This window comes from Vicia villosa, unplaced genomic scaffold, assembly GCF_029867415.1.
Source record: "Vicia villosa cultivar HV-30 ecotype Madison, WI unplaced genomic scaffold, Vvil1.0 ctg.001158F_1_1, whole genome shotgun sequence".
In the NCBI taxonomy this organism is placed as follows: domain Eukaryota; kingdom Viridiplantae; phylum Streptophyta; class Magnoliopsida; order Fabales; family Fabaceae; genus Vicia; species Vicia villosa.
Window position 1 is genome coordinate 516,790 of NW_026705507.1, and position 16,239 is coordinate 533,028.

At 32.1% G+C, this 16,239-nt stretch overlaps 1 protein-coding gene across 1 annotated transcript; it reads left to right on the plus strand.

Annotated features, from left to right (window-relative positions):
• Nucleotides 1-3,998: 3,998 nt before the first annotated feature.
• Nucleotides 3,999-4,746, plus strand: LOC131633645 (non-specific lipid transfer protein GPI-anchored 15-like). Its single transcript, XM_058904343.1, has 2 exons — nt 3,999-4,429; nt 4,537-4,746. Exons 1-2 carry the CDS (start codon nt 4,078-4,080, stop codon nt 4,551-4,553), a joined length of 369 nt encoding a protein of 122 aa, XP_058760326.1. The 5' UTR covers nt 3,999-4,077; the 3' UTR covers nt 4,554-4,746.
• The last annotated feature ends 11,493 nt before the right edge of the window (nt 4,747-16,239 follow it).

Consider the following 16,239-nt stretch of genomic DNA (forward strand, 5'->3'; position numbering starts at 1 on the left):
CCAAAGCATGGATACCAACAACCCATATGGCGGGCCAAACAACCACAAAGAAGAAATAAAATATATCAAGCACAAAAACCTAAATAAAGGCAAATATATATAAATACTATCATTTTTGCAAAGGTGTGAAAGCTCATTATCATTATACGAAAAAAGGAAAAATAAAATCAGGCTTCCTCGCTCTGAGATGTCGCGCTTCGGTTGTCCACCAAAGCCTCAACCTGAATAACCTTCAATGGGTCCAGTTCCATGTTAGGGATATGAATGTCTTGGAAAAATTCCTTATCCTGGTCCACTTCCTAGTCAAGAAATCCATATACATTCTTCCAAATTTGTTGAAGAGACTTAAGCACGAGATTTTTTTCTCCTGTTTAAGAGCTTTTTAAGCCTCTTCGGTGTGACGATTCACCTTTGTAATAGCAACATCGGTCTCTTGACAATGCTTCCTCTTTTCCTCTAAGGAAGATTCCAACTCAGCAATATGAGCAACCAAAGTAGAGGGAGAGTTATAGATCTTTGCCTCCTCTTAGAAAGCCTCGTCGCAGTGAACTTTCTCCTGAAGAGAAGTTGTGGCCTAGTGAAACTTAGAGCAATTTTTCTCCATATCTTCACATTTCCCTTTCTAGTTATACCTATCCTTTGAAGGATTACCCATGACTAAGACGTCACCCGACTAACAATAACTAAATAGAAAAGAGAATCTGCCTAATAAGTGTAGTAGGTGGCCTCAGAGAAAAGCTCAATCTTTTCTGCCTTAGGAAGAATCTTAATGTAAGTCAGGTCCTCCTCAAACATAGTAGTAGCAACTTTCTTAGGAGTATGTGGAATTCAGGAAGAAAGGATGGTAGACAATATAAGAAGAGGGGTAGCTGATCCTGAAGCAGCACCCCCAGAAAGACGAGCCCGTTTGGGGGATTCTTCCTCTAAAATGGTACTCTGGTCGTGATCATGACCTATATTTAGTGGAGCAGTAGAATGTTGTGGCTGATTTTCCATATTCAGAATGGCATCGACAAGAGTAATTTGGTCAACCTCAAGGCCGTCGATGGTAGCCTCAACAGTAGATGATGCGACAAGAGTTGTAGGAGGGGCGTAGCAGCCCGACCAATGGGGCCTGGTTCGACTCCCTGAGAAGAGACAATGGCATATAGCTTTTTCAAACCATTAATTTTATTTGCAATGTACAAGAAACCATGTCAAAAAATGGAAAGAACACCTCCCTCACCAAAGATGTATTTCCTCTCTGAGCGACCGACCTCACTCACAATAACGTAGGTATCAATGATCTTTTTCCTCTTAAATATTAAAGAAGGCACATCGTCGGGGCTGAGCCCTTCTTAATAACCAAGCCCTTCGTATAAAGACTTTAGACCTCTCCTCATCATCACTTTTTCAACAGAAAGGGAATCTAGTTTGATGTTGGTAGAATGAAGTTTAGAGCGAAAATAGGGTCAGGATACTACTACAAAAAGCACTTCTAACATCGGAAGTGAAATATATTTTACCTCGGCAAAAGAATCGAGGTAACGAAGGGCGTAATGAAAAGTAATGACTTAACACCGCGATTTTTAAAATACCGAGGTAAAGGTTTATTATGGCATGGGTTCGAACCCCTGTTTCCGCACTTTTATTATTTACAAATACTAGCGTCTTATTTATCTCGGTTTATCATAAAAACCGAGGGGTCATTAGTTTTTTTAAATAAAACTCGTTACAGTGTTTACAAAGAATATTATATTAATTGTCCATGAAGATCATATGTTGGATCTTCAATTCCTTGATATTCTGGGCAAAATCAAATACCAGGAACCTCTTTTCTCAAAACAAAACAAAGGATTTGTTAAAGGATATTCTCTACGGATCTTGCATGAATTTGTTTCTGGTGAAAAAAATGGGTAAGATAATTAATATCAATAATCAAAAATATTTTCGGTATAAATAAAAAGTTAATAGAACAAACCTTGAATCCAGCTGATTTTCTGCTCTTGCAATCCATCGAAGAAAACTTTTCCAAGTTTCCTTATGTTTCAAGCGCTTCATATGTTTCATTTAGATTTCCAATATCGTAAGAGAACTTATATAATGGGCGTTAGGTTTCATGCGGATCACTAATGGTGGATTCTTGAGCGTTGATAACCTTTATATGGACGACAAAGATTTATTTAAGGCCGTTGAATGAAAATAGTGAAAGAAACACTTAGCTATCATCTCGGTTTTTAAAACAACCGAGGGATTAGAGGAAAGTAATTTTTGTATAAAAAATGGTTGCTTTTTTACCCAAAATATTAAAAATACATTGTATGAAACAAATATTATATGCGACCTACTCATGCTGTAATTTTAGTATTTAGGGTAAACAATCTGTTTAGTTTGACAGATCGATTTGTTTTTGTTTAAAATTTGACTCAGTCTTACCTGTTTAAAAAAAAAAAGTTCAAACACAAATTTGTTATAATTTTTTTATTTAAATGAATCAGATTTAAACTCTTTAATAAAAATAAATTTTGACAGGTCAATCTGTATTTAATTAAAATATATTATTTTATATGTAAAATAATAATTAAAAATAATTTTTTATTAATATTTTAAAATATAATATTTTTATATAATATAATATTTGTTACTCTTTTGTTAATTATTGTTTGTGAAAATCTAGCAATAAAATTATAGCTATTTACATGGTTATTAGTCTATATCAATAAATAAAATATTTTAAAAATATTAATTTAAATTTAAAAAATTGACGAGTATCAGGTTAAACTCAAATTTTAGTTTTTGTATGATAAAAAAAATTAATTTTTTTATGTATATTATTTATTTAAATAAAGTCTAGTTTGATTCGACTAATTCTCATCTCTATTAACATCTATTAATAATACAAATATTTATAGTATACGCTTTTTATTATTTGTTGTATTTGTTCAAAAAATTTATATATTTTTTTGCTTTCATTGATTAAGATAATAATGTAAATATATATCTATAATAACTTTAGTTAATTATTACCAAGATAAAAATATATTAAATAAAATGATAGTTTATCAAAAATATTATAAGAAAAGAGATATAAAAATGTTAAAAAATAAATTATGCGAAAAGAAAAAAAAGAGTATGCATTTTATACTATACACCGATGTGCAATACTTTTAACCTTTAATATTATATATTAAGGCTTAAATAGTTTTTTGGTTCCTGAGAGTTGGCGTGTTTTTGGTTTTTGTCCCTGTATCTTATTTTTGTGGTAAATGATCCCTGAATGTTTAAATTCTTTTGGTTTTAGTCCTTAAAGTTAAAATCTGCAGGAAAATTTGCAGTTTTCTTGCGGATTTTCCTTTGAATTTTTCTGCGGATTTTAATTTTAGGGATTAAAACCAAAAGAATTTTAACATTTAGGAATCATTTTCAAAAAAAATAAGATACAGAGACAAAAATAAAAAAACACACCAATTTACAGGGACCAAAAGACTATTTAAGTCGTATATTAATTATTTTGATATGCATTAAAAGGTAAGACTGACATAAAAAAAAAAGAATAAAGCAGTATATACAATTTTATCACCATCGTATTCTTAATGTAATTTTCTTCTCTAGAAAAGAAAGAATTACCAATAAAAATTTTGAATTAAATTTGATCATGTACCTGGTGAACAAAACCACACGTGTCATGAATAGTGATCTTATAGTTCAAACATGCTTGCTTAGTGGAACAAATTATGAGGTAGCCTTAAGTGCACTAAAATTTTGTCTCCCCAACTTTTGCTATGTTCTCACTACATTTTTAGCTCACCTACTTCTTTCTTTGATTATAGAAATAATGTATACAATTTATTAGGCCTAGTGAACATGTCGATCAAAGGCTATTCAATTCAAGGGATGTTCACAGTGAAGCTTCTACCATGAAACATTATGATTATAGGTTGAATATCTTAACACCACAACCACCCCACTAATACTAATGTCATGCCCCTTTTAACTTTACTACTACTATATAACTATGCTATTTGCTCCTTGTAATTCAATGTGCCATACACAAACCAAATCAATCATACTAGTAGTAAGTGATTTTCAACAACAAAAATGGTGATGGAATTCAAGGCTAGAACTTTTCTTGCAACAGTGGTGATGTTTCTGTTGGCATCAAGTGTGTTAATTATGGAAAGTGAAGGTGCTGGAGAATGTGGAAAGACACCAATTGGTTCAGCAGCTGCAAGTCTAAGTCCATGCTTAGATGCATCACGTAATGGGAGGGCAAAAGTTTCAGCAGCTTGCTGTTCTAAAGTTGGTGCTTTGCTTTCAACTTCTCCAAAATGTCTTTGTTCAGTTCTTTTGTCACCTCTTGCTAAACAAGCCAAGATCAATCTTGCTATTGCTATTACAATTCCTAAGAGATGTAACATTAGGAACAGACCTGCTGGAAAGAAATGTGGAAGTAAGTCTTTCATTCATATTTGACTTACTATGTCTTGATTTTGTGTCTGCACTTTAATTGTGTAATGTGATTAATTAAGCTTGTTCTTTTTTTTTTCCTTCTTGCAGAGTACACACTTCCTTGAAACCAAAACAGAAGAATAATATATGTGATATACACTATCTAACAGATTAAAGAGATAAATAAGTTCTGTAATATGTCATTTTCTACTTGGAGAGTGACATGTGTCAGGCTGTGCAATTTGTATTTCTAAGAATATTGTTGTATGATTTGATGTATTGCTTGATATTATTATAAAATAATGTTATTTTCTATAACTTTTATTTTTTACTATTATATTAATTTTTTTTACTTAAAAACAATTTTGATCTATAGTAGCACTTGATGATATCAGTCAGGCGATCAAAATCGAATCAAATCAAATCAAAATTACAAAAAACTAGCAACAAATTCGTGCGAAGCACGAGTTCTGATACGAGACGCACATTTGTTTTAGATGTATATTCTTTAATATAATATAGGGTAAATAGTTTTTTCGCCCCCTGCCATATATGCGAGTTTTGAAAAAAATCCCTAAAAAAAAAGTTGCATGAATTACCCTAACATTCTCTTATTATATTTTTGGTTGATATGTGAAAACATGTTAAATTCTAAAATTTTTGCGGAAGGTGGACTCACGCCTTTGTGACTGATAGCACCCAACCACTACACGAATAGCATTCTTATGTTATTCAAACGAACTTAAGGACTCTTATAGTATAAATTACTGTAATTTAATTTGATTAAACTTTAATATTTAATAAACTTAATATTTAATTACTGTAATTTAATTTGATTAAAATTTATTATTTAATAAACTTTATTACTATAGCTTAATATTTATTAAACTAAATATTTAATAAATTTAATATTTAATTACTGTAATTTAATTTGATTAAACTTTATTATTTAATAAACTTTATTATTGTAGCTTAATATTTATTAAACTAAATATTGAATAAACTTAATATTTAATTATTGTAATTTAATTTGATTAAAATTTATTATTTAATAAACTTTATTATTGTAGCTTGATATTTATTAAACTAAATATTTAATAAACTTAATATTTAATTACTGTAAATTAATTTTATTAAAATTTATTATCTAATAAACTTAAAAATTAAAATAATTTAAATTTAATAAACCTAAATACTTAAAAAATTATTAGATGTACAATAACTTAAATTTAATAAACATAATATTTAAATAACTCAAATATAGTTATATTTGATTATGTAAATAAAAATAATAATATATTAGAGTTTATAATATTAAATTTCAGTATTAATTTTATTAACTATATACTGTAAAAATGATTAATACGTTAATTAAAGTTAAATAATTTGATTAATAATATATTAATTCGTTAATTATTAACTATAAATATTAATACTTTAATTTCAAATTGACTAATTTCAAATTAACTAATTTCAAATTAACTATAAATATTAATACGTTAATTTCAAATTAACTATAAATATTAATATGTTAATTATAGATAAATAATTTTTATATTATATATAAATATGTTAATTATTAAATATAAATATTAATAGTTTCAAATTAGTTAATAATATTAATACTGAATTATTATTAAATATAATTAACGTACTATAAAAATATTAATATTTTACCTAATTTAAAATTATTAACTATATACTTTACTATAAGAATAATTAAATGTATTTATGTAACAAAGGTTTCAAATTAATAGAGAAACATCTATTGTAGTGGAAAGGGTGCCAAAGGTTTATTGAAAAGGGAGTGGGTTCAATTTCCACCTGCCATAAATTTTTGAAATCATAGTATATTTTCTCATATTAACTAACAATTAATATAAAATGTTATGCCTACGTGACATTAAAATTAACAAATAAATAAAATAATAAGCTCCATGGGCCATCCACATCATTAGAAAAAAATAAAAAAAATACCCGCCACGTTAGTTTTTTTTTTACGGGGGGTTTTCAAAACTCGCCTATATGATAAGGGGCGAAAAAGCTATTTACCCTAGAATATATCTGGTTATTCGTGAAAAATTAATAATTTAATGTATAATTAATCAAAAAATATTTTGATCAGTAACTTCATGTTCCGTTAATAATCAATATTTTGTGGATCAACAGTAAATTTTTGTATATAAATATTATTTTTGCTTAGGTATCATTTAGAAAAATATCTGGATCAATCATAAATTTTTTTATATAAAAATGTTTAGATCAATAATAGATTTTTTCTCTTATACAATTTTTTGATAAAAAATATTTAGATCATAAATAACATTTTTGTATATAAAAATATTTCAATTAATAGTAGAATTTTTTCATTTATAAATTTTATTTTTGTATACAAATTTTATTAAGCTTATTTTTAAAATTTATTATTTATACTAAATTATTTTCATATAATGTTTTATAATTTATTTTTAATTGTATGTAACACTTAATATTTTAAAATAGAAAAATAAAATATACAGTGGATATTAAAAAAATTAAAAACGAGGTTAAATGCAAATTAACTATAGTTTAAAAGTAAAAAGAATGAAAATGGAAACAAATTAAATACCTATAATTAAATTGTTTCGTGGATTTTCTTGTGTAATAACATTATTACATAAACAAATTGCTAAATATAGACAAATTAATAGACAGAAAATAATTATTTTAAGTGTAAGGGTCTGTTTGGTTCAAATGAGGGGGAGGGGAGGGGAGGGATTTTAATGGAGGGAAGGGAAGGGGAGGGGAGGGGAGGGATTTTTTGTAATTATATATATGTTTGGTTCAAACGAGGGGAGGGGAGGGGAGGGAAGGGATTTCGTTTAAAAATATGTTTGGTTCACGATGGGAGGGGAGGGATTTTAATAATAATTTACAATTTTATCCTTGTAATTTTATATAAGTGATATGATATTTAATTGTAAAAATTTCATGAATATTTTCTTGGAAATAATATTTGTATAACTGAGTGATTAAAAAGTCATAACTTATCGCATAATATTAAAAAAATTGAGTACACTTGATTCGTATTATAACTCTCAACACAAAATAAACTATGCGTTGATAACAACTTTTGAATACATAAAATAAATTAAAATAAAAAACAAAAAATTATAATAGTTATAATTTTTATTAAATAAAAAAATAAAAATAATTTGAAGGTGAAGAATAATTATAATAAGTTGATGGAAGCAATAAAGAAAAAATCATAAAAAGAAAAGTAGAAACATGAAAGAAAATAACATTTTTAAAATAATAAAATAAAATTGAGGGTATTTTAGTAAATATATTAATTTAATTAATATTAAAACTCAGATCCCCTCCCCTCCCCTCCGAATCCCTCCGATTCGGGGGAACGCAAAAAGTGTCATTTGGAGGGATTTTGCTCCCCTCCCCTCCCCTCCTCTCCCCTCCTAAAAATTGAACCAAACACATTTCATTTTAAATATTCCCTCCCCTCCCCTCCCCTCCCCTCGCTTTACCTCGAACCAAACACACCCTAAGTTAAATAAATAAGTAGAGAATGTTTAAAGGATACGAGCTAGTGTTCGCACGAATTTTGGTATGATTATCCGTGCGTTCACATGGTACTAGTGTATTACACATGCATCAGCATGGATACAGGTGTGGTACGCACGCTTTTGATTTTAAAATATAATAAAATAATTAAAAAAATGAAATGAAAAAAAAAAACAAAATTGCCTAATTAAAATAGTGTATTATTTATTAAAGAGATAATAAATTGGTTTTAATATTTTCTTCCGTGTATAAAAATATTTAAATCCACATGGTACTAGTGTATTACACATTGTACTAGTGTATTACACATGCATCAGCATGGATACAGGTGTGGTACGCACGTTTTTGATTTTAAAATATAATAAAATAATTAAAAAAATGAAATGAAAAAAAAAACAAAATTGCCTAATCAAAATAGTGTATTATTTATTAAAGAGATAATAAATTGGTTTTAATATTTTCTTCCGCGTATAAAAATATTTAAATCCACAATAGAATTATATTTGAAGGAATAGGAAAAAAATATTGATTATATAAATATAAATATAAATATAAATATATATATATATATATATATATATATATATATATATATATATATATATATATATATATATATATATATATTGATTAATATATTTTTAATAAATAAATGTAAATGCTCACCATAATTTTGTAGACATATAACTCATTAATAGTAGATTAGGTAATATTAAGTTGTTAAAAAGTGTGAAATATTGATATTTTATTAAAAACAATTAGGAAAAAATTAGGTGTAAAGAAACAAATAAGGAAAAAACTATGAGTGTGAATGGAAACTATTGATTTTATAACTTCGAGTCATTAAGTTGGAAATAGCAATGAGTATTTATTTGGTAAAAATATAGTATGTTTCTAATATCCCCTCTTTGTAATTTTTAAAAATTTAAATGAAGATGAGTGGGTGTGTTTAAAGTATGGCGAAAAGAAGAGAGTGTGAATTGATAAGTGAGTGTATTGTGATTGGAAAGGTTGGGTATGAGGTTAGAGAAAATTGTATTTTTTTTTTGAAAGAGAAAAAAACAAACTGCATTAAGAATGAAGGCATAAGCTATGCCTTGATAAAAAATGTTTACACCAGAAAGAAAACTGACACCCTGCTAAGAGATAAAGATAGGAAACACAGAGGCCCTCTCTAAAACACAAAAGACAAATACAAATCCATAAAAACTGGAAACAAGCCCCCTGTTACAATAAAAAATTATTCAATTGAAACTACACGCTGAAAAACAAAACCAGGGACCAATAACGCCACCTTCGAACTGATTCAATAATTGAGCTCTGATTTCAACCTCCGGCTCCAAAAACAACGACAACATTGCGACACCAGAGACAACTCTCAAAACTCAGCAGGAATAACATCTCCCTCTTAAACCAAATAAAACAGCAAAGAAAATGCTACAAATCTGAATCTGCCCCTAAAAATATCACCACAAACAACAAACCGACGGAGTAGTCTGCATAATAAAACAGCAGATAGACAGAGTGATCTACGAAAGATCACATGACTAAGAAACAGACCCTGATTCTCTAGCGAAATCCAAAAAGATTGATCACCTGCACCTTCCCGATATTATCCGAATGGTCAATCTTCTGTGAATCCTAAACAGGCCCTTGGGTGCGTGAACCATTGTGCTATGTTGTCATCAATATGTCTTCCCTTGACGTGTAACCATTTCCAAGATATAGTTTTTACCGCTTCCACCATTCTTGCAACGATGACTTCTTCGTTCCGGAAAATATTTTCATTCCTAGACTTCCAAATGGTCCATATACAGGCGAACCATATTACCGCCACCTTTGCTGATGTAGATCTGTCTCTATCCAACAGACCTTCAAATTGCTTCAGATGGTCCCATCCGCTGGTCTACATAGAAGTATGAACTCCGAGCCACCGGAAAATGTAGTTCCAAACCCTTGCAAAAATATCACACTCAAAAAATAGATGAGATACTGATTCCTCGCTCCCACACTCACCAGTGCAACTACTTAATCTTTGGTCGATAACCCCTTTCTGACTAAGTTGTCTACTGTGGAATTTTATTTTGGAGCATTCACCACCCGAACCCTGACACTTTTGACGAAACTGCCTTATTCCACACTCTAGACTAAGATCTAATCGAGTTATTTAAAGGTTCTGATATTAACATTTTGTAAGCCTCTTTTACTGAATATATCTAGGATTGGTTCAAGCTGTCTAGATTTATTTGCTGAATGTATTTCCACCAGGCCGAAATAGCCCTTCCGCCTAACCCAAACTCTTCATTTGACACCCCATACTTATTGACTAATGCTCTGTACCAGATACCCGACTTTTCAAATTTCACTTTCCAAGCCCAGTTTCCTAACAGTGCCTCGTTGAATGCTTTCAAATTTCTAATTCCCAACCCCCCATCATCAATTGGTCTACATACCTTATCCCAACTAACCCAGTTAATTTTTCTCTCATCGTCGCTCCCCCCACACAGAAATTGTTTTAAAATGGACTCTAATTTGGAGATTATACCTGTTGGAGCCTTGAAGAAAGAGAAAAAGTACACCGGTAGCGCATACAAGACTGATTTGATTAGAACAACACGACCACCAAATGAGATATGTTTGTTCTTCCATCTTGATAATCTAGTATTCATTGTCTCTATCACCTTATTCCAGGTATTTTTCATCTTTGGGTTTGCCCCAATCGGAATCCCAAGATAATTTAGCTGGGCTGAACCTATTTTGCAGTTTAATATCCTTGTTGCCTCCTGAATCCAAGCATGTGGAATATTGATTCCAACCAGCGAGCTTTTTTGGAAATTTACTCTTAAACCCGACATCAACTCGAATAACAATAGGTTTGCTTTTATAATCCTGATATTCGACCAGCTCTTCTCTCCTACAATCATCATATCATCAGCATACTATAAATGAGAAAACCGGTCTACTCCCGCCTCAAATTGAATCCTGAATACAGCTCCATATCCTTAGCTTTCTTCATCAGAATACTAAAGCCTTCTGCTGCGATCAAGAAAAGAAATGGGAATAGAGGATCCCCTTGTCTTATACCTCTACCCATCTTAAACTCCTTTGTTGGGCTTCCATTTATTAACACTGAGACTGTGGACGAGCTTAGACATTCCTTGATCCATTTTATCCATTTGACATGAAATCCCATTTTTCCCATCACAAATAATAAGAAGTCCCATTCGACCAAGTCAAATGCCTTTTCAAAATCCATTTTAAATAATATCACTTTTTTGTTCTTTCTTCTAGCCTCATCCATTTTTTCGTTTGCCACCAAAATACCGTCCATAATTTGTCTACCGAAAATAAAAGCTTATTGGTTTTCTGAAATGATTGCGTCCATCTCCTTTTTCAATCTATTTTCTAACACCTTGGATATAACTTTGTATATGCAACCTATTAGAGAAATTGGTCTGTAGTCGGATATTCTTGACGGGTTGTTCTTCTTTGGTGTTAGAACCAAAAATGAACAATTTGTTCCTTTTACCATCCTGCCATTTGAGTGGAATTCATTAAAAACCCTCATAAAATCAGATTTGATTTCCATCTAGAACTCTTTTATGAACTCGAAGTTAACCCCATTGTAGCAACCTGCCTAAAAATTAAAGATTAGAGTCGCCACCTATTCTACCAAGGCGAATAGGAAACCTACGCAGTTAAGAGATCAGGGTAAGATACTATATTCAGGTCGAGGGAAGGTGTTAGGCACCCTCAACCTTTTCCTAAGGTTTTATGTTCATAGTAAAGGTTAATGGCTAAATATTGAGGTTTATAGCTAAGGAAGTGAATAGGGGAAAAATTGAGATTTTAGGGAGGGGGACTCGCCTTGTTACCAAGTGCCTACGTATCTCCTTAGGGAGAATCAGAGTCAACGTAGTTCGGGAATATAAATCGGGAAAATAATTGTTATAATCCTAATCCTAATTTATTAAATTAATTAAATTCTAAATTAAATTCTAAAACTAAAATAGATAATATAAATAAAGCAAGTTTATAAAACTAATAAAAAAAAATTAACAAAAAAAACCTGGATAATAATCCTGTGGGACAGCCTTGAAAAGGTCCATGGTGTGCAGCAGCGCAAGGGAGCGTTAGATATGTTGTTGGTGTGATCGTATGGTCCAGATCTGAGGGAGTATCATGTGTTTGGTGAGGAGCGCAGCGTAAGATCCCTTAACAAGCATTCATTAAAAATAATATGGGACACTGGGGATCGAACCCAGGTCCTTTAAGCCATCACCAAAGCCTTTCCACCATCCGGCCAAGCTTCCCATGTTGTTTAACTAACGCGTTCAATGCAACAAATAAAGAAAAAAAAGCGTTGTTTAAAATTTTGAATGAAAAAAGCTGCGCGCCCAGGACCTTCTTCATCTTCTTCGCGTTTTTCCAGACAAACCAGTCCTTTTGGCTACGGTTTTGGGTGTGTTACCACAGACCCTGCAAATTCAAAAGCCTAACAAAACGAATCGTAAATCAAAACTAGAGTCATGGATCGACTAGAAATCGCTCACTGAATCCAATGGTGGTCACGGTTTGGATTAATTTTGCCTATATGGAAAAATCCCAATTTCAAGCTTTTAAACCCCAACAATGGTGGATTCTTCATTCTGTAATTAAACTTCAATTAACCTATGCCAAAAGCTTCATAACATCATCAATAACACATATATGCAACCGAATTATAGTAACTACGCATGAATACTCGAAATCGAAGCAAACTAAATTTCAACAAACCGTGGCTTATTATGAACGATTCCGGGAGCTTCCACCTCTGCTGACGATCGGAATAGCTTCCAGGATGCTCTAAGAATGTCCTTGAGTCTTTAAAACCCCTTGAATTGACCTGCTCCTTTGAATTCGATTTTTATTTTTTCCAAAAAAATTTGCACTCGCTTTTGCTTGTTTATGGCCAGCCCCCCTACCTTCCAGCATCCTCTCTCTTTTTTATATTAATCTATTTTAGTTAGTTTTTTTTTGTTTTTTTAACCTAATGGGCCTACCAAGACTAAACCTATTAATCCTAGAGATAATCCTATAATAATAATTAGTGATAATAATATTTACTACCAATACTAACTAATGTTAATTACTAATAATGATAATAATAATAATATAAACTAATGATAATTAATAAAACCTAAAAATAAAAACCTAATAAAAACAATAATAATATTAATAAAAGCTAATTAAAAAATCCTAATATTAACAACAATTAACAATGTTAACTACAAATAGTTAGTCATGTTAAAATAAATAATAATCAAAATATTAGTAAAACCCTGAAATACCCCCAAAAATGATAAAACCCTTGTGTTAATTGTGCCCAAGCGCTTGGGTCCCAAAATACCTGTTATCCACACCTCTATTCCAATTTATAGGAGAATGCTGCTTTGAATAGTCCCTTGAACCTTGAATTATTGAGGATGAAATGCGGAGGGCAAATTTTGGGGTATGACAGCTGCCCCTGTTCAATCTTCTTAAACCTGAAGAATCAGATAGGCACGTCTGCCTATCGTGATCTAAAGGTAGAAGATGATTGGACACTGAAATGCCCTGAAATTTGCATGCGTTGGGAATAAATTCCGTGAGGGATGGGCTTACAGATGCCACCCAAGGTAAACACCATTTTTCAGCATATGAAGCAAATGCTTTCTGGAAGGAACCCTGTACTTTGATTATAGCATGGCCTGAAAAGGCAACTTGAATTTTATGCAATGCTTATGATGCATGCGATGCATGATGCAGTTGAGCTTCTCAAAATAAATGAGAGCGGTGTATGTATATGCAATATGTATGAATGAGGTATGTTAGTTGAATGATGCATGATTGTTAGTTACGTTAATCGAAGTATGTTAGTAATTCTGAAAAGAAAGATAGCACCTTTGATTGTTTGTTGATGATGTTTTGGAAGATATCACTGTCGAGGGATTAACGTGATAAACCCAATTGAAGAACGGTTTAAAAATCTTGTGTGCCTGAAAAAGCTCCTAGAAAGGATGGAATACGCTTTAAAGAAGACTGCCTGAAAAGGCTCCTGAAAAGGACTGCACCAACAGGGTTATTTGCGAGGGTTATCTCAAAATTTATCTGCACCAACAGGGTTATTTGCGAGGGTTATCGCAAAATTTACCTGTGCCAACAGGGTTATTTGCGAGGGTTATCGCAAAATTTACCTGCACCAATAGGGTTATTTGCGAGGGTTATCGCAAAATTTACCTGCACCATTTGGATCATTTGCCCTGGTTCGGACAAATTTCACCTGCACCATTTGGATCATTTGCCCTGGTTCGGACAAATTTCACCTGCATGAAAAAGGATTCACCTGTTTGGAGACTCACGACTCGAGGGTCGGAGACTGGGCTGTTGTCACAGTCAGACGGGAACTGACTACCAGACGGGAACTGGATTTTGATGTAACAGTCAGACGGGAACTGACTACCAGACGGGAACTGGATTTTGATGTAACAGTCAGACGGGAACTGACTACCAGACGGGAACTGGATTTTGATGTAACAGTCAGACGGGAACTGACTACAAGACAGGAACTGGATTTTGATGTAACAGTCAGACGGGTACTGACTACCAGACGGGAACTGGATTTTGATGTAACAGTCAGACGGGAACTGACTACCAGACAGGAACTGGATCTTGATGTAACAGTCAGACGGGAACTGACTTTGAAAATGATTTGGATGGCCAATAAAAATTGGGTTTTTTGTGATATGTGAATGCATTAGATGATATGCATATGCTAGTGCGTATGTATGTATGCTGATGCCGATGCAACCCCGAGATTTTATCTCCTTAAACCTATTGAACTTGTTTACTCCCTGCTTTCACCTATCCCATGACTATGCTTATGTTGGTTTTGTAATGTTTATGTATGCTTATGCATATAAGTATGTTTGGTTGACGTAATGAGTGGAACGAAGTAATGTCTTCTGTAAGATTACCTGAAAAGGTCTTTTGAATGGATGTGAATGTTTGTCTTAAAGAAGACTATCTGAAATGATTTAACGAAATGGTAGCAATTTGTCTTAGAGAAGACCACCTGTAAAGGTTCTTAGAGTAGATAGAAATTTGTCTTAAAGAAGATCACCTGAAAAGGTTCTTAGCAAGGGATGAAGAATGTCTTTAAAGACGACTACCTGAAAAGGTTAAAAGATGTCTTAAAGAAGACTACCTGGAGAGGTTCCTGAGAGGGATGACGAATTGTTTTTTGAAAGAGACTACCTGAAAAGGTACTTAGGACAAGAATGTCTCGAAGAAAACTACCTGAAAAGGTGCTTAGAAGAAGAATGTCTTGCAGAAGACTACCTCAAAAGGTACTCAGAAAAGGGAACGTCTTGAAAAAGACTACCTGAAAAGGAACTTTAGAAAAAGGAATGTCTTAAAGAAGACTACCTGAAGAGGTACTTATAAAAAGGAATGTCTTAAAGAAGACTACCTAAAAAGGTACTTAGAAGAAAGAATGTCTTGAAGAAGACTACCTGAAAAGGTATTTAGAAAATGAATGTCCTAAAGAGGACCACCTGAAAAGGTACTTAGAAAATGACGATGATTGTCTTAGAGAAGACTACCTGGAAAGGTTTTTAGAAAAGATAACGTCTTGAAAAACACTACCTAAAGAGGTTCTTGGAAATGGTGATCATTCGTCTAGAATAAGACTGTTTGAGGAGGCTCCTAGAAAGGACTGTGAGATTTATCTTAAAGAAGACCACATGAAAAAGTTACGGTGCAATGTATCAACCAATGTATGTAATGCATGATTTGTATGTGTTTGTGTAATGCTCCAATGGTAGGTTATTAATAACCAAAGCGTATATAGTTCGCTGGAGTTGCAGGTCTGTTTGCTAGGATGGGGTGTGATGCTAGCGCGATTTCCCAATACCTGTTTTGTTTGAGCTCGGAAGATCGTAGTTAGGAGAAAGATTTGTTCGACATTGTAAAGTGCGAGAACGCCTTTTTCCTTTTGTTGTGCGTCTTGCCCCAGTTTGATTTTTTTTTAGAAATACTCCACGCCTTTAACCTTTGGAGGTTCCCCACACCTTTAACCTTTTGAGGTTCTCCATGTCTTTCACCTTTTGCAATTTGCACCTTTAACCCTTTCGAGGTTCTTCACAGCTTTAACCTTTGCGGTTCTCCACACCTTTAACCTTTGCGGTTCTCCACACCTTATGGATTTGATATCCCGTGCCACAGTGTTCAGTG